Below are 18,552 nucleotides of genomic sequence, written 5' to 3'. Positions count from 1 at the left end.
GTATGATGAGGAGGTGACAGAAAGCAGAGGCCTCTGGGAATTTTCATTGGAACAGGAGCTCTTGGGCAGCTGCTTATCTCCTTTCCGGCCGGTACCCGGGGAGCCAGCACCCACTCTGTGCATGCTTTCCGGTGCTGAGAGTCGAGGGAGGGGCTACTCTAGCTGGAAGGCACCAGTCTGGCCCTGGGAGGGGGGCTGGGTTAGGACCTCAAAAGTGGGTGGGCATCTGCTTCTTCTCATTGCCAAAACGGGGCTTGCAGCTGTCTAGTGAGGAGGATCGGGTGACATATGACCAAGGCAGCATGGGGCTAAAATTAGAGAAGGGGCAGAGGCAGGGAGAGAGAGTACAAACCGCCACTGTCCCAGGAGTTTGAGTCTCTGGGATTAGCCTTCGGACTGAATGGGGCTCAGAGGAAATCCCCCAAAGCTGCCTGGAGCCCCTCTGGCAGGGTGGTAGCCAGGATCTTGGGGGAGGAGTTCTTTCTTTGAAGTGCCCGAGTATCCTGTGGCCGACGGAGAGGGAAAGCTCCCCCTTGCCCCAGGAGGCCAACAACGGTGCTGGGAAAAGGAAGAGGAAGAGGAAGAGGAGGGTGTCTGTCTCTGCTGAGGATTCCGGACCCAGCCTGCCTGGGGTCCCTCTCCCCTAGCCTCTCAGTCCCTGCCCTGCTGCTCTCTGATGTTGCTCCTCCTCACGCTATGGGCCTTGGTGCCCTGTCTTGTGCTTTTAACTCTCTACTTTGTCTCCATCACAGGAGGAAAGAGCGGGGGCAACAAGAAGAACGATGGTGTGAAGGTAAGCTCCCCTTGATGCCTGAAAGGCTTTAGGTGTGGTGGAAAAGAGCACACAAGATTTGGAGCCAGAGGGGACCTGGATTCGAGTCCTAACTGCTACATACTGCCTAAGGCTATGGGCAGCTTATTTAATTTCTCTGCCCTTCAGTTCTCTCATCTATAAAATGAGGGGGATGGAGTAAATGATTTTTACTTTTAAGGTTACTCTCAATTCTGAAACTATGATGCTATGATAACAGTTCACACTTGTGTGTGTGTGTGAGTGAGTGTGTATGAACGCGTTGAGGAAGGTGGGGCTCCAATCTTGACTATCTGGGCAGGATCAGTGTGGGGAATATCCTGACTATGGATATTCTATTAGAAATGGGCACCTTGGGATAACGGCTTCTCTTCTTTCTCTTCTCCCGGGCTCTTTTTCCCCATCTCACCATCGGGTACTCTTACTCAAGACCCTGCTCTCCTTTTGCAAGGGGATGGTTGACAGCAGAAGTCAGGGAGATAAAAGAGGAAAAGAGAGAAAAGGAAAGTTTGAATGTGGGGGGAAAATGATAGACCAAGAATAAAAAAGAAAGGGTTTAAATCCCTTCCTCCAAGGATCCAGAATGATGAACAAAAGGATGAGAAAGTACTCAGGAATTAAGAAGGATAACAAAAACTTCCCCATAGAAGCTTATAGGTGTCTCTGAGTCTTGGTCACTGGGAGGACACTTCCATATATATTATGATGAACACAGAGGCTTTGGCCTGCAACCTTCACTCCAATTCCACTGAAGTGACTAATGATCTTCTTCCACTTCCCTTAGGGCCATTTGGCAAGAATCAGTCTCTTGCCCCTCTGATTCAGAATGGTCAGGAATGTGGGATATCCAGGATGAAAATGACCAAAAAGGTTCTTCCTGGTTTTTTCCCAAAAATATATTCAATGACCTATTAGGGATGCTGCTACCTGATCAATGGTTATATCCCCTGCCTATCACATTTCCCCTGAAGAGCTCCAAGGCTCAAGGGAATCAGAATGTAGAATATTTGTTCCCTCCTCGAGGGAAAGAGGGCTTGACCTTCTGTCTCTGTAAAATGGGCACAAGTTGCTTTTCTTCTCCATTCTTACTCTTATACAATGCTGATAGCCAGTCACTTCCTTATCTTCACTTCTTCCCATTTCTTTATTATTATTTCCCTCTTCTCTCTGGTGAATGATGCTTGTGCCTCTAGAGAACATATTGGTTCCATCCTGCCCTTGACTCCCTTCTACCACAAGTTTATTGTTCCTGGATAGGCCTTGTCATCCTACCAGACATATTTAGCTCCCCCAGCAATGGTCTCTAGGCCATGAAGGAATGTTAAAGTGAGTGACAGCAGGATTTGGGGAAGTTTATAATAATTCAAACTTAGTGGATTAGTCTGTAATACTTCTAGAGCTTCTAGATTACTAGCCTTTCTGGGTTATCCAACTGATCCCAATCATTGTTCAGAGATAGTGCTGTTAACCTAGATTAATTTTATTATTGGCCTGAGTCAAACCTCATTAATAAGATGAAAGAACCTCTAACACAAACAAACAAACATATATATGTGTGTGTGTGTATGTATTCTGTATTTTAGAGTCAATTAGAGATGACTCTGTATGCATTTACATTTTCCCTGCCATGGGCTTTTTATTGTTGACTTGGGAAATTGAGAATTGGTTATGTTGAGATACCCCACACAGTTGGAGTTTGGATGTGGGGTGGCCCTCCTTGGTTGCTGATATCTATTTCTGTTGAGCTGGGTTAACAGGCCTCTTGGGAAAAGACCTGGTATTGAAGTATCCTTGAGTTAGAATTGTTGGCCAAAGTTAAATTCTCCACTGGTGGTATCCTGAAGGTAGGGGAGATAAGGGAGAGAATTAAAATAAGTTTTGATGGGCTTTGGGACAGATTCTGAGGAGTTGCCTTAGGAATTGAGGGAAGGGGGTGGCCCAGGCTTCTGCACAGTCAGTTGGGTTTTAAGTCCTGTGTTGTTGGGACAAAGGTGCTTCAGTCTAAGGAATGAGAAGGAATTCTGCTAGGTGACTGGGGCAGTGATTCATCCCCAGGACCTCCCCTACTAAATTTCAGGCATGACTTGAACCCCTGAGGGCTGAGGCCACAAGGTGGCTTTTGCAAATTGTCTTTGAAGTCAGATCCTCTGTTTGTGAGGTCAGACAGATGGAAAAGCAAGAAACAAAGGAGCCTTAGTCCCCCGAATGGCGGTAGCTGACTCTAGAGTCTGAGTCTGCCATCTGTGGGCAGCAGAACTGGCATTGCCCATGTGTACCCAAATGCCATCCTGTTCCTCTGCCCCACAGGAGAACCTAAGGAGACCATCTTATGTTTCCCAGACTGGCAGGGAGGTAGAAGAGAGCCAATATCCTGGGGTGCCGTGCCATTGCTTTTAGTCAGGGGAAGGCCTGGCGGGGACAACCCTGGGAGATCCTTCCCCACCCCCTGAGGCTACCTCCCCAGCCTCTCCCCTCCTCTGGCAGCCTCAGGAGGCAGGCAGGAATGTGGTGGGGGAAGGACCTGACCTCTAACCAGGAATGCCCAAGGAGCTCCTGCCAGTCTTGGAGTCCTCAGGATGAGTGAGCCTAGCCTTCCCTTCCTTGAATGAGAATCTCTGATGAAAATCGTTCTTTGAATATAAGGGAGTCAGGATTTGGACAGCCAGCATATGCTGGCTTTTACTTCTTAACAGACAGATCTCCAAAGGGTTTTACACTGGATTTGGCACATCAGGGAGAAACAGTCATCCTCTTCCCGTCTCTTCCCCTCCAGTCCCATCAAAGAGACAGTCTCTTAGGGGCAATTCAGGAAATCTCTCATCTCTACACTCTGTGCTCATCTAGGCAGGGGACTTAATTGAGTCCCCTGATTCTTGCCCATCCCAGCCCCAGATCCTCCTTCCTGCATACATACTGGTGAGGGAGGGGGGAAATGAAGCCCCTCTCCTACTACCGACACTCCTTCCACCTCTCAGAGACTACCAAAGCCATTCACTGCCCCAACATGTGGTGTCCCATCCTGTCCTGTTGTGATAAGTGCACTCACTCCCCACCCCTGCCCGCCGTGTCCCATCCTGTTACTGTGCGTCCAGAACCTAGTACAGTCGCTGCTCTGTGTTTGCATCATGTTTTTTGTCTGAAACGTCTGCCCCACGTGACAGACCTGAGTGAGTAGAGCTGAATCTCTCAGCCCCCCTGTCTTTTTGGGTTACAGTTGAAAACAGAACAGCTACTGGACTGCAACCCCTGCCAGAAGCCCTCTGGCTCCTACTATACATTGGCTTGCATCATGGCATGGAGGCCATCTAGGGAACCATGTCCATGGGAGGGGAGACTGGACCAGAAAAGCTCTTAGTGAAGGGACAGACAGGCAGAGGAGACTAGAGTTACTTCCTTGGGAAATATTACCCAGATCCTTAGAGAAGACAGCTGTGTGGTGGCCCTGGCTGGGAGTAGGACCCAACAACTGGGCTCTTGAATGTGGCTTCTAAGCCCTTACCAAGATGGTAGCACTCCCTGAGTCATCAGTGAACATTGGCTTTATGACACTGTGGCTCACTGGTATCCCTGTTTAGCTTTCGTAGATATCTCGGTCCCTCTTCACCCAAGCACACACAGTCTTTTTCCATACCTGGATTTCTGGTTTAGGACTTAAAGAGAAAATCATTTGGAGCCATACTTTCTCTTCCTCCATCTTCCTCCCTTGCTTCCTTTTCCTTCTACCCCACTTCCCTTCTTCTGTCTCTTCCCATTCCCCTTTTATTTCAGTGCTTAGATTAGGAAACAAAAAAGTCCAGATTGGGAAACAAAACAAAAAAACAAGATGGAAGAGAACAATGGTCAGAGCCAGATTTGAATCTTGGCTAACAGCAGTCATTATATGACCTTGGGCAGGTCACTTTAGTTTTCCAAGTGCCAGTGTCTCTATCTATAAAATGGGGTTGATCTCTGCTCTTTGTAGATTTGTAAGATGTCAGGGAAAAAAAGTGATGGAGATCAAACTTGATTTAGCATTAGTATTAGCACTAGATGGAAAAGTGCTTTTTAGAGGCACTTGACAGCTGTTCTCACTTTGGAGCTGTCTTTGACACTGGTACCTGAACCAATTTATTCCAATCTTCTGAAACTTCACTGAGAACTGTCCGGGTCTTGTTTCTGGAAGGTGAAGCTTGCAGAATACTAAGCAAGGGTCTTTTTGATAAGCTCTAGGGAGGCCACAGAGCACTATTTCTCTACTCTAAGAGTCCAATTCCCATTTGAAAGTCAGTCAATTGTGTCAATCTCGACCTGACTGCTTGGGGGCAGTGGGGGGCAACTGGCATCCAGGGCACCATTCTCCCTCTCTCACCAAAGCTTGGCATGGTGGGCACTGGTTCAGGAAGGACTCTGTGCTGGGATTTGGAGGATTTGAAGAGAAAGGTCCAGGCAGAGTTAGAAGGACTTATTTGCACAAGAAGAGCCTGCAGAGTAAGTCAGGGCCCCAGATTTGGCTGGTCCTCAGAGTTATGGTAAGTGGGGGAAGTGTCCCTCGGGCCATGGGCATACCACACCTTGGGCACTACCCTCTTTCTCTGAGTGCCAGATGTCAACACCTTTGAGGTACCACTGAGCCTGGCCCAGGGGCCACTGCTTCCTTCCTCCCCCATTCTACTTCCCTCTCTCCACTACTCTCTACCGTTTTGCCACTGTGTCTCTTCCTGTCCCATCTCTTCTCCTTGTTTTTCCAGAAAAGAAAGTCCAGTTCCAGTGTTCAGTTAATGGTGAGTGTCTGCCGTCTTCCCAAATGCCGGTAATACTGGGCCTCAGTGCACTCCCGCCTTGCTCCTAGAGGTTACACCGGGAATGTGGGGTGGGGAGAGGGGCCAAGAGTGTGTGTGTTGTGTGGCAAACGTGTGTGTTGTTTGTGTGTTTATGTTAATACCTTCAAACTAGTACTGGGACCAATATGTCTTGTAGTATAGGACCGATACTGTCCCACTGTGGGCCATGGACCTTGTCCTGCTCCTCAGGCTGTCTCTCAGTCTGATTCTCTTGAGTCATTCTCAGTGGAGTTCTCTGGTCTGAAGCCCTCAGCTTTGACCCTAAAACCCAACTTTTTGAATTGCCCAGTTACTAAATGATGACGCAGCGGTGGTCAGTTTAGACTCGTGGGTATGGCAGTGCAGGGACCCCACCTGGGGTCTTTTGTGGAGTGAGGCACCCAGTGTGCATTGGGCAGATTAAGCCTCAGCCTTGGCCTTCCTTGACATCTCCATAGGCCTGTCAGTGTAATCAGTGGGTGCATTTGGGGCTCAGAAATGCGCTTTGTGTGACTGTGCATCTTTCCTGACTGTAGTTTCATGTGTTCTCTCCCATTTTTGCACAACTCCCTCTCTCCCTCATCCTAATTCTCCCTCCCTGTAAATTTGTACCATTTTCCCCTCAATTGTACAGCCAACATGGTGTCACTCTGCTCCTTTCCACAACTCCTTCAACTCTCTTCTGGCTAAAGCCTCCTCCCATCTCACAGCAGAGGCTAGAGTTCTCTATGTATTCATTCCCATAAGACACCTCCATAGACAGCCCCTCCCCTGCCGCTTACTTCTTCCCTTCTCCTCTTCCTCCTCATTGCTCCCTGAGTTTGAAAGTTAGGTTGGGTTTTAACTGCTGGACCATCTGGCTTTTGGACTATGAGCCAAGTTCTCTGGTGAGCAGGGTTGGTAGAAGCTGCTATGTTTGCCATCAGCTCAAGCACGTTCCTTGGTTTCAGCAGTTAGCCTGGGGTTCACTTCTTTCCTGTTGTTTTCCCCCCTTATTCTTTGTCCAGGAATCCTCTGAGAGTACCAATACCACCATTGAAGATGAAGACACCAAAGGTAGGAGAACTGGCTTCTTTTTCCATTCGGGGAGACTCTGTGCCTTGCCTAATTTAGTCTAGTCTGTTCCTTTGTAATGCTGAAGTTAATATCTGCCTAGCGGGATTGTCTAATCAGAGCAGGACAAAAATATTTGGATGTAAGCTCTTTTGCTATTAGGAAAACCCCACAGGACTGGGGTGCTTGATTCCACAGAGTAATTATTTCAGATCTATCTCAAAAGGCAAAGCTGCAATAGACACTGGAGGTCTCTTTAATCTTTATTCCCAGGTTCTAGATCTTATCCAAGCAGAAGCTACTCTTTGATCACTTAACTACAACTGATCAGACTAGACTCACTGTGTTCTATTTCTCCATCTCTGATCCCTATCTATGCCTCAATGCCAGCATAAGATGCTCATGATTCCTAGCATCTTCTCCTATCCTTTGCTCCTTTACCACATAGACACAAAACATATTCATTAGGTACACAAGAAGAGTGAGGGACAGAAAAATTGTTTGTGGAAATTGACCTGAGTCAAACTGGATGGTTCTAAAGCTTATAGATCTACTTGCTTCTCTGATCCCTTCTGAACCCATCAAGTGTTTGGATCCTCTGTGGAAGGACAAGTTCCCAGAAGTTCAGTCTCCTTCCATTCAATAATGGCATATTCTGGACTGAGTTTACCTCTCTCCCAAAGTTTCCTAGGTTCACCATAAGAACGTGGTTTAAAATTTGCCACCAACCCTCAACTAACCAAGAAATCAAGAGTTTTATTCTAATCTGTTGCTTCTCTTCAACTCTGACTCCAGACCTTGTCCATTCTGAAACCCAAGAACTTCCCACTCTCTGTCACTTAACCACAGCAAGACCTGATCTCTAACCCATGATCCCTCTCCCTTCATCACTGTCCTTGTCCCAAGGGACATCATATTGGTTTTCTTGGTGCTCCTAAACACTCCAACTGTTTATAGAGATACTATGTTTCTTTAAAGTTTCCAATCTGGAAGGTGAAAGTGATACCATTAATTTCTCACTTCCCTTTAGCCCTAATCTTGGATCTGATACCATTCAGAAAACCCTCATAACAATCAAAGATCCAGATCTGCAGTCAATAACAAATCATCTTGGTATTTGTACTCCTTCCCCTAGTCATCATCTGGACAGGATAACAAAACTATTCCTAGGTTTGACAATAAAGATGAATTACTTCTTCCCACAGTGTCTTATAGCAGAGTGAGAACTGGCTTTGGAAAAAGAGGACTTGGGTGCAAATCATTCTGATTTGATGTTAATTGAACAAATCACTCAACTTGCTTGAGTCTTAGTTTTTTCATCTGTATAAAGAAATAATGTGGGCCAGATGTTCTTGAGGTCCTTTCTACCTCTAAATCTATGATCCTTTCAGCCCCAAGACTATTGCTCTCTCATGCTACCTCCAAGAGGAGAGGCAGAGGTAAGGAATTTTTGAAGATATAGAATCCCATGCAGAGAGAATCAATTCTTAGAGCTCACTTTGAACCGTATGAATCTTTAGATAAGGTGACTTTTTTCCTAGGAAAAAGATTTGGAACAGTTGACTGATTTTATCTTCACCCTGGATTCAGGATTATATCACAGTGGATATTGCCCTTCTCAGGAAGCTATTTGAGGGTCTGGGACAACACCAAAATATCTGCCCAAAGCAGAGAGATGGAAATGAGAGAGCTCATTGGCTCCAAGGGAGAAATGGAAACTCCTTCTCTGGCTCCCACAGACTTAATAGACAAATCATAAGGTGATCATTCTTCTGGGGAACTCCTTATGAGTACTCCTGGACTCATGGAAATAACACTGGGAAAAAAAAAAGAAAAGACCTAGATTTGAATCTCAGTTCTTGTTACCTCATTATCTCATTACCAGAGAAGATAATGAATATAAAATATTTTGTAAATTTTATGACTTATATAAATGTAAATTAACCAAAGATGACCAAAGATAAATTATTTAATCTCTTGGCTTTAATTTTTTTATTTGTAAGATAAAGTGGTTGAAATAGATCAGCTGTTCTCAGAATTCCTTTTATGGAGTCTTTCAGTTTCAGAACTTTGCACTATTAAAATCGGTGAGGATCTCCAAAGAGCTTTTGTTTATATGTGTCATATCTGTTGATATATACCGTATTGGAAATCAAAACATCTTAGTATCATTATGAAAATAGTTTTGACCTTATATACCCACTGAAAAGGTCTTAAAGATCCCAGAGGTTCTTGGACTGCACTTAGAGAACTTATAAAATAGAATTTAAAGCTATTTTAATTTAAGGACTTTGGGCTTAAATTTAAAGCACCTTAGAGATTATTTAGTCCAACTCCCTCATATTACTCATATTACAGATGAAAAAGCTAAGATATAAGTAACTTGTCCCAGACAGGGAGTAAGTAATCGAGCCAGGATTTTAACTTGGGTGATCTTTTGCTAACTACACACTTTTAAGCATGTGTCTGTTGCTAAATGTGTGGTATTATAAATAAGGAAGGCTCTCTAGTAAATATTTTGCTGATGAGGGAGATAAGCTATGATTCAGTCAGTTGGGATGAGGCCTTGGTGATGTGGCTGTCTGATGGTATACGAGAGTTCTGATCTTGGGATTTGGTAGGGAGCCAGCTTTAAATGAGAAGGGGACCAAAGCCTGAATGTAGGCATCTCTGAGAGAAAGATCCCTGAACAAGGTGAGGTTCTGGCAAGTAGTGGTAGAGCAAAGCAGAGAGGAAAAGAGGGAGGAACCCCAGGGGTTTTTGCCCAGCTTCTACCTGGGCTTCTATATCCTCAAAAACTCTTCTGCCTCTCCTCTTGGAGGTGACATGAAAGGGCAATAGTCTCCGGGCTAAAAAGATCATAGATTTAGAGGTGGAAAGGCCCTAAGAGAACATCTGGCCCACATTTCTTTTTCTACAGATGAAGAAACTTAGGCTCCAACAAGTTGAGTGATTTGTTTAAATAATATCAAATCAGAATGATTTGTACCCGAGTCTCTCCAAAGCCAGTTCTTGCTTTGCTATAACTCATTGGGAAAGAGGAATTCACTTCGTGTCAGCTCTTGTTTGTGTGTTTCTCTTGGCTGTTTCCATATTAGCTTTTCAGGACAAAGAATAGACAAGGAAATTTGAGACAGTGCAGTGTATGAATGAATAAATGAATAAAGCATTTATTAAGGTTTTTCTGTTTACAAAGAACTAAAGGTACAAATAGAAAAGTAAGATAATTCTGACCCTTAAGAAGCCCCATGTTTTCTGAGAGAACACAGAGGGAAGGTTTTAATTCCAAGACCAATAGAAAAGTTCAAAGATCATTGGGTTATGCTAGAAAAGCATATGTAAATTCTTCTTTAATGTTATTTTCATGGATTAAATGATATTAATTTATACATTTCCATATAAATATTTTGTATTTTATACAAATATTTTTATATTTATAATTTATCTATTTAATATATTTATACACATGTATATGTTTGCATGTAAATATTTCTATATATTTCATATCATTATATGTAAATGTCTTACATATTTACATTTAAATATGTACAAAAATTTTAAATATTTATATGTAAATATTTTCTAGACTTAGTGAAAAGTACAGGAGATTTAGAATTAGAGGGGACTAGATTTGAATTTCAATTTATTCCCTATATTATCTTGGGGAAAAAATTGATCCTATCTATTTTTAATTAATCAGTCAATAAATATTTACAAAGTGCCTACCATGTGCCTAGCACTGTGCTTAGTATCAAGGAAAGATAAAAGACAGTTCCTGCTTTAAGGAAGCTCCCGATCTGTTTCCTAGAGGAGAGTTGAACCAGGTGACCTCTTGGGTCCCTTCCAGTCCTAAGGCTTGGTGAGGAGCAAAGGGGGTTGTCACAGGCAACTCTTGAGTAAAGGTAAAAAGCTAATGTGGTTTTTTTTTTGGGACTGAGGGTCTGTCATTAAGAACAGGAAGCACAAAATGTCATCCCCCTAAATTATTATCCTTCATTTTATTTGCATATTGATTTTTAGCCCTTTGAAGTGTTCTTATACTCATAATTTTGACCTTCTCAATACCTGGAAAGAAGGGATGAGGGCAGAGAGGAAAGAGAGTATTATTCACTTTTTACAGAGAACCCAAAATGGGTATGTGTGCTTCTGTGTGTGTGAAAAAAATCCTTAAATTACCATCATGCTTTAAAAAAAAATTCTTTCTACTCAGCCTTCTCTCCTCATCTTGCCCTGAATTGGTTGATACCAACTAATAATAATGAGGAGTGGCTGGGATGGTCAAAAAGGTGTGAGGGGGAGATCATTTCAATAACTTCTCTTTCTGAGGCTTTCCTCACAATAAATTCATAATGGGCTCTCTAGTGACTCAATGGATCAAGCACGGGACCTGCAGTCAGGATGATCCTGAGTTCAAATTTGTCCTCAAGCATTTTACTAGTTGTGTGATCCTGGGAATGTCACTTAATCCCAATTGCCTCAACAAAAACTCCCACTAAAATAAGCCCATGAGGGAGGGTGTATAGTATGTGACCTCACAATCCAGCCCTCACTTTCCTTATTTCTAAAATGAAGTGTAAGACTGGATGCACTCACAAAAATTTCTGAACACATCTGAACCCAGGTCCCTTTTCTGCAGTTCCCATACTTCCTCCATAGAGGCTTTCTGCTCTACAATTCTCTGGCTCTGGCCCTAATGGGAATATACTAGTCAGGAGCTTAGACCTCTTCTTGGCCCTTGATTCACTATCTGACCTTAAGAAACTTGCTTAACCTCTTAGTGGCTTAAGTTTCTCCTCTCTGAAAAGATGTACTCCCAGGAGGCCAGGATGTTCACCATATATGTGAAATGTCAGGGACCAAGTAGGGATCTGGCTTATTGCCTCTGAAGAGCTGCTGGAAGGAGTCCCACACATTGGGACTGGGGAGAAGGATGGCCCTGAGACAGATGTTTATGGTGCTCTAAGTTAATTGGTTTTTGGCTTCTGAAAAGAAAAAGGATTTAAATGCCTGGAAATATTATGAGACTTATAGAGGGGCCATACAATATAATAGATAGAGACCTGGTCTAGAAGGTTTTGACACATACGGACTTTGTCACTGGAAAAACCATTCATTTCTTTTAAAACTCTGATGAAGGGGACTGCTAGTGGCGCAGTGGATAGAGTCCCAGCCCTGAAGTTAGGAGTCAAATCTGATCTCAGATACTTAACATTTCCTGGCTGTATGACCCTGGGCAAGTCACTTAACCGCAATTGCCTCAGCAAAACAAAACAAAACAAAACAAAAAACCCAACAACAAAAACCCTCAGATGAAAAACCAAACCCTACATAATGCCCTCCCCCAATAAAATTCTAATCAAGCAACATTTACATGAATTTCAGATCCTCCCAGATGTTAATGTTCTCTTTCCAATTTGTCTTCCATAAACTTCTGTCCCTCTTTTTTGTTTGTTTTGTTTTTGTTATGGCAATTGGGGTTAAATGACTCACCTAGGCTAACATAGTTAGGAAGTGTTAAGTGTCTGAGGCTGGGGTTTGAACTCCAAGGCTGGTGTTCTATGCACTGTGCTATCTAGCTGCCCCTATATATTTAGGGCAGAGATTACATAAGCACATTGAGTGTTGAGACTTTCATTTTTGTTTTTATAGCTCCAACATCTAGCCCAGGGCTTGGTAAATGGTAAGTGTTATTAGGATAATGCAATGCAGAATGAAAGGGTAGCTAGGTGGTGCAGTGGGAAGAACACCAATCAGGAAGACCTGAGTTCAAATCCAGCTTCAGACACTTACTAACTATGGGACCCTGGGAAAGTCACATAGCACTGTTTGCCTCAGTTTCCTCATCTGTAAAATGAGCTGGAGAAGGAAATGGCAAATCACTCCTATATCTTTGTGAAGAAAACCTAATGGGGTCATGAAGAGTCAGACATAACTGAACAAGAATAAATGTAAAATGTAAATTCCTCAAGGACAGGAATATTTACTTTGTATCTCCAGCACTGAATACAGTGTCTAGCCCATAATTAAGTGCTTAATAAATGTTTGGTGATTGATCATATAGAGGAATGAGTAGATATTTTTGGTCTGGCACTTATGAGTAGGATTAAGACCCATTGGTAGAAGCTACAGATGTGCAGACTGATGTTCAAAAGTAAGAGCAAAAAATTTTTTTTGTGTGGCTATTGTTGCCATTCAGTTGTTGTCAGTCATATCTGGCTCTCCATTACTCCATTTGGATTCTTGGCAAAGTATTGGATAAGTATCTAAAGTTGGATTTGAACTCAGGGCATTTTTTTTTTTTTTTTTTTTTTTTGACTCCAGGTTCAATACTTTTTGTACTAGTTGCACTGTGGCTCCACCTAGCTGCATCTGAGTCAATTAGAGCTATCCAGAAATAGAATGATCTACTTCCAGAAGCCCATTGGGAATGCCTTGAAATGGAAGTGGAATGACCACTTATCTGTATTATTATTACCTGATAGCCTGATAGGAGAAAGAACCCTAGATTCCAGATCTTCAGATCAAGGTTCAAAACTTGACTTTGCTACACACTATCTATGTGATCTCAGGCAAATAATTCCATCTTTTTGAAGTTCAGTTGCTTAATCTGTAAAATTGGGATAATAGTTGTAATACCTATGTTATAGAGTTATTATAGAGGCTCACTGGAATCAGAATGACATACTTGATATAACTAGACTTGTTACTTTTGGTAAATCACTCTCAATAACTCAGTTAAAACTCTCAAAGATTATAGTTTGTAAAGCGGTCATTAATCTGCTTTGGAAAGAGAAATTCCTCACTAGATAGTTCCTTACATCTATGAAATCACAGGTTCTCATCAATAAATCCTTTGCAAAATGTAAAGTACAATATGAATGCCAAATTTTGTCACTAATATTTTATCAAAGAAAAAATCCATCCTTTGGGTAGCTAAATGGTAGCTTGAGGCAGCTAGATGGTACAGTAAATAGATTTCCAGGTCTGGAGTCAGAAAGATCTGAGTTAAAAATCTGCCCTTAGATGCTTACTAGCTATGTGATCCTGGGCAAGAAATTTAATTTCTGTCTGACTCGGTTTCTGAATTGTAAAATTGGGATCATAACAGCACCTACCTTCCAGGTTTGTTGTGAGGATCAAATCAGGTAATATTTATAAAATGTTTAGCACTAGCACCTAGTAGGCTTTTAGTAAATCTCTCTTCTCTTCCCCTTCAGATTATGATTCTGTGATTCTTCTCAGAATTGGGGAAAATGTTCTTGCATTAGCTACATTGAGCATGGACAAGTCACTTAACCCATCTGAGTTTTAGTTTTTTTTTTTTTTTATCTGTTTAACATAAAACACTATTTGTTTACATTCATGCTTGGTTTTTTCCCCCTGCGGAGAATGTTTTGTCAATAGCAAAGAGTTGTAGGAATGTGAGGCATTATAATTGTAGTCCACAGAGACCCAAGTTTGTGCTACTCTTTAGAAATGTGGCCCTAGCCTAAATGTGTGTACAGAATCAAGTTACTTGAAGGTGGGGCAGCAGGCACAAGATGGTGGCAGAGCAGCTCTCATTAGCTCCAGGCCCCCTTCAGTCTCCTTATCAGGTCCCCATATGGAAAAATGCTGAGAGCGGGATATTTAAGACTGTACTTGGAGGCCAGCTGGCTCCTGGGATTTCATTACTCATACTAGGTTCTCCCTTTTCATCACTTAAGACTTCCTAAGGACCCCATCCTCTGCTTGTGATTTAGAGTCAGGTTCCATCCTCTGGTTGTGATTTAAAACCAAGTATCCACCTTCAGATTGTTTCTTAGAGTAGGGATTGACTTACACCCAGGTGGCCCTTCCTTTGGTTTCCACAAATGATGATGACCACTTGTGAGGGTATTCTGTGCAAGGATTCTTACTCAAGTTACAATTATCTCTGAGTCTCTTATCTCTGAGTCTCTTCCAACTCTGCACTTCTGCGAGGCTTGGAGAGGCTGAAAGAGCACAAGGCTGGCTGTTAGAAGACCTAGATTGCAGTCCTGATTCTTACACTAGCTGTGTAAACACTGGGCAAATAAGCTCACCTTCTTTGTAAATTGGAGCTAAGGATTCTCGTCCTAACTCAGAGGAATGTTGGCTGAATTTGATCCCTTCCTCTTCTACTTATTTGTTGAATAACTTGAGTAAGGGAAGAAGCATTTATAGAGTGCCTACTGTGTATGTGTATGTTTTTTTTTTTTTTTTTAACATATTATCTCATCTGATTCTTACTACAACTTTACAAGGTAAGTATTATCCCAATTTTGCAGTTGAGGGATCTGAAGCAAAAAGAATTTACTTGACTTCCCTGAGGTCACACAAATAGTTGTATCTGAAATTAGATTTGAATTCATCTTCCTGACTCTAGGCCCAGAGCTCTTTTCACTGTGTAAACAGCTGCCCTTGAGTAAATATTTATATAATGCCTAGTATAGACTGGACACTATACTAAGCACTTTTTAATAAATATAATCTCTTTTGATCCTTCACCTTTAGTCATTTACTTCTCCTGGCCTCAGTTTTTTCATATGTAAAGTGGGGGAATCCGTTTAGATCATAGACTATTAACTTCTTTTTTGTTGGAAACTCCTTTGGCTATATGACCTATTCTCAGAATGTTTTTAAAGAAAAGAAATGTGTAGGATTACAATTATGTCCAAATATAATTTTATAGATACACACACACACATACATACATACATATATATTATATATATATTGAAGTTCACAGACCCAGATTAAGAAGCCTTGAGGTCTCTTTCAGCTTTAAGACCAATATAACTGTGAACTATTAATAGGAAATGTCCTTTCCCTTTAGTGTTGGTGGGAATTATATGCACCTGTTATTTATGCTGGCTTCAGTATAGGGACTTTAGGTGAAAAGTCTTACTTTTGGTGTAAATGGGGGATGTGATGTCACGAGCAGAGAATTCTCCTAAGATAATAACAGAGACAGGAGGAGACAGAAACAAGTAGTGATAGAGAAAAATAGAGTGGAAGATGGGTTGGGCTGGGACTGATGAGACATGTGTGTCTCAGTAGCTGCATGAAGGCTGCAGTGGGAGGATAGATCCTGCAGGCAGGGGTACCTGTTAGAATACAAAAATTATTGGGCTGAGAGAGTCATCTCCCTTCCTTCCTGGTACTCCCAAAAAGAGGCTCCTAAAAATTCAGCCCAGAGTCAAGTTTTTTGGGCTCACCATTTGGCTACTGGGAACTGGCTCCCAACTTCATGGCTTCCGGCAACCATTGCTAATGCTTCCTCCTGGTCAGGCTACAAACTCCTGTTGTGTTTTGTGTTTTTTTGTATTTTGTTCTTTGCCCTGCAGTGAGAAAGCAAGAAATCATTAAGGTGACAGAGCAGCTGATCGAAGCAATAAGCAATGGGGATTTTGAGTCCTACACGTGAGTTTGATGGATACTTCTGGGAATCTGGGGCAAGGGAGGAGGGAAGTGGCTAAATGAGGATTTGGAAATGATTTCATCCCAGCATGGCTTAATGCATGGACAGCTAGTCTCGGAGCCAGAAAGACCTGAGTTCAGATTCTATCTTGGATTCCTACTGGTTGTGTGACCCTAGGCAAACTATTTAATTTTTCTGTTCTCTGTGATAACTCTCTTAGATCATCAATTGTAAGAAAGTTATCAATTGGGCACGAGTAGAGAGGCTTTCCTCACCTGGGAGCTCCTTTTAACCAACAAAAGTGTAGGGCTAGTTCTTATCCTATCCGTATTCAACTCACTTTTATTTGCACAGGTCAGCTAAGGGCATGGATCAACACAAACTCCTTTTTAGACCCCTTTTAAGTTTTTTTTTTCCTCTTGGTTAGAATTTTCCTCTCTGCAGTTTGATTTGTGTTTCTTTTCTGTCTTCCCTCCCATGCCTTCCTAATTCTCATTCCCAGTAGGCTTTCCTTTATGCTGCCAAATGGTCCTTTACTTCCCTAAGGAAGTTTTGTTTTTATTTCTTTTTTGAATTCCCTGAGCTCTCTGGGATTGTGTGTGTGGGTGTGTGTATATGTGTTGCCGGGTAGAAAGGTTGCAGCTGGATGCTCCCTGGAGGGATACAAGTGGTAGTGTTTCTCCATCTATACTACAGTCTGTGGTGAGAATGTTGTGGAGCAGCAGTTCTCAAACTTTTTGGCCTCTGGACCCCTTTATATTCTTAAAAATTATTAAGACCTCAGAAGAACTTTTGTTTATGTGTGTTATATCCATCAACATTTACCATGTTAGACAGTAAAATATTATTTAATTAAATAAAATTATGATCAATATAAAATGTTAATTATATTTTTAAAATACACATTTATCTTATCTTTAAAAATTGAATTCCTTTAAAATGACAATAAACCAATTATATGTTTATATAGTAATTTTTCATAGAAATGCTATTTATATAAATAGCAAAACAAAACAAAACAAAATTTAGTGAGAAGAGTGGCATTTTCTTGCATTTTTATATTTTAGCTTTTCCAATTACGTATAATTTAATTTTTAATATTAATTTTAAAAATGAATTTTAAATTTATTCCTTTACTCCTTCACCTCCTTCTGTGAGTTAAGCAATTTGATATAGATTATATATGTATAGTCATGTAAAACATATTTCTATACTAGCCATGTTGAAAAATAAAACACAGACCAAAAAAAAAAAAAAAAGACAAGAAAATACTTTAAAAAATATGCTTCAATCAGAAGCATACTTTTCTGGAGGTAGATAGCATTTTTTAAAATTTTAAGTCCTTCAAAATTATCTTGGATTATTATATTGATGAGAATAGCTAAATCATTCACAGATGATCACTCTTCATTCTGTCCACTTCATTTTGCATCCATTCATATAAGTCTTCACAGTTTTGTTTTGCATATTTCTGTGAATTTCTTTAATATTTGACCTAATGAAGAGTTAGATTTTCATATCTGTTTCAGCATTCAATCTGTTGCAATATGTTGTTTTACTTGAAGGGTATTAAGAAAACCCAGCCTCATACATATAGATAAAAAAGGAAGAAGTATTTTAACAGGCAAATAACATTATAGTATTATTTTGAAAATAGTTTTGACTTTGCAGGACCCCAGGAGTTCATAGATTACCCTTTGAGAACCATTGTTTTAGAATGATCTTCATTTTTAATGGACCCCCTGCTCATTGAACCTTGTTCTAGCTTTTCCCCTGGATTGGGATCTCACATTCTTTCTATTCAATAAACACTCGTTAAGCATTGACTTACTATGTGTAAGGCACTGTTCTTTGCTCTGGGATACAAAGATGTAATGACAAGCCATCAGAGTTTACAAGTCACTGAGGGTAGAAGGAGGCATGGAAAAAACAGACATATATGTATGTGTGCAAAGCAGAATGTTAAAAGGGCAAAAGAAAGATCTAGATATGCTAGATAGGATTAAAAATCCACTGGAAGAATAAAAAAAAAAGCTTCACGGAAGAGTTGGCATTTGGAGGAAGAGATGGTTCTGACAAAAAAAGATATGGAGGGGATGGGGGGGTCTATTCCAGATACAGGGGTCGCCTGTGTAAATGCATGACCTCAGAAGAAGGCAAGAGAGTGGTTTTGTTTGGAATTGAGATGAGGAAGACATATGTGAAATAAATTTGGAAAGGTAGATAAGGGAGCCAGATTACAGAAGACTTTAAATGCTAGGCTAAGGAGTTTATAAAATCTGCTGAAGTGCGGGGAGCCCTGAAGGATTTTGATCAGGGGGATAACCTGGTGAGAACTATATACTAGGGAGATTTATTTAGCAGCTGTTTCATGGACAAATTATAAAGTGCAGGGATTGGAGGAAGAGACACTAGTCAAGCTATTCTGGTAGGCCAGGGGAATGAAATAAGGGCTTGAACTAATGTGG

General features: G+C 41.4%; 1 protein-coding gene across 3 annotated transcripts in view; it reads left to right on the top strand.

Moving 5' to 3' along the window:
• CAMK2A (calcium/calmodulin dependent protein kinase II alpha) overlaps positions 1-18,552 on the top strand; it is a 79,334-nt gene that overhangs the window by 51,819 nt on the left and 8,963 nt on the right. For 2 of the 3 annotated variants that reach the window (XM_031953514.1, XM_003756709.3), the window contains exons 13-16: positions 753-793; positions 5,539-5,571; positions 6,618-6,666; positions 16,011-16,086. In XM_031953514.1, the coding sequence (XP_031809374.1) occupies positions 753-793; positions 5,539-5,571; positions 6,618-6,666; positions 16,011-16,086 (199 nt within the window). The remainder of the gene's footprint in view (positions 1-752; positions 794-5,538; positions 5,572-6,617; positions 6,667-16,010; positions 16,087-18,552) is intronic. The other variant, XM_031953513.1, reaches the window with a different exon arrangement.

Source organism: Sarcophilus harrisii, chromosome 2 (genome assembly GCF_902635505.1).
Source record: "Sarcophilus harrisii chromosome 2, mSarHar1.11, whole genome shotgun sequence".
Classification (NCBI taxonomy): domain Eukaryota; kingdom Metazoa; phylum Chordata; class Mammalia; order Dasyuromorphia; family Dasyuridae; genus Sarcophilus; species Sarcophilus harrisii.
The sequence above is the reverse complement of the archived record's forward strand: the minus strand, read 5'-3'. Positions and strand labels throughout refer to the sequence as shown.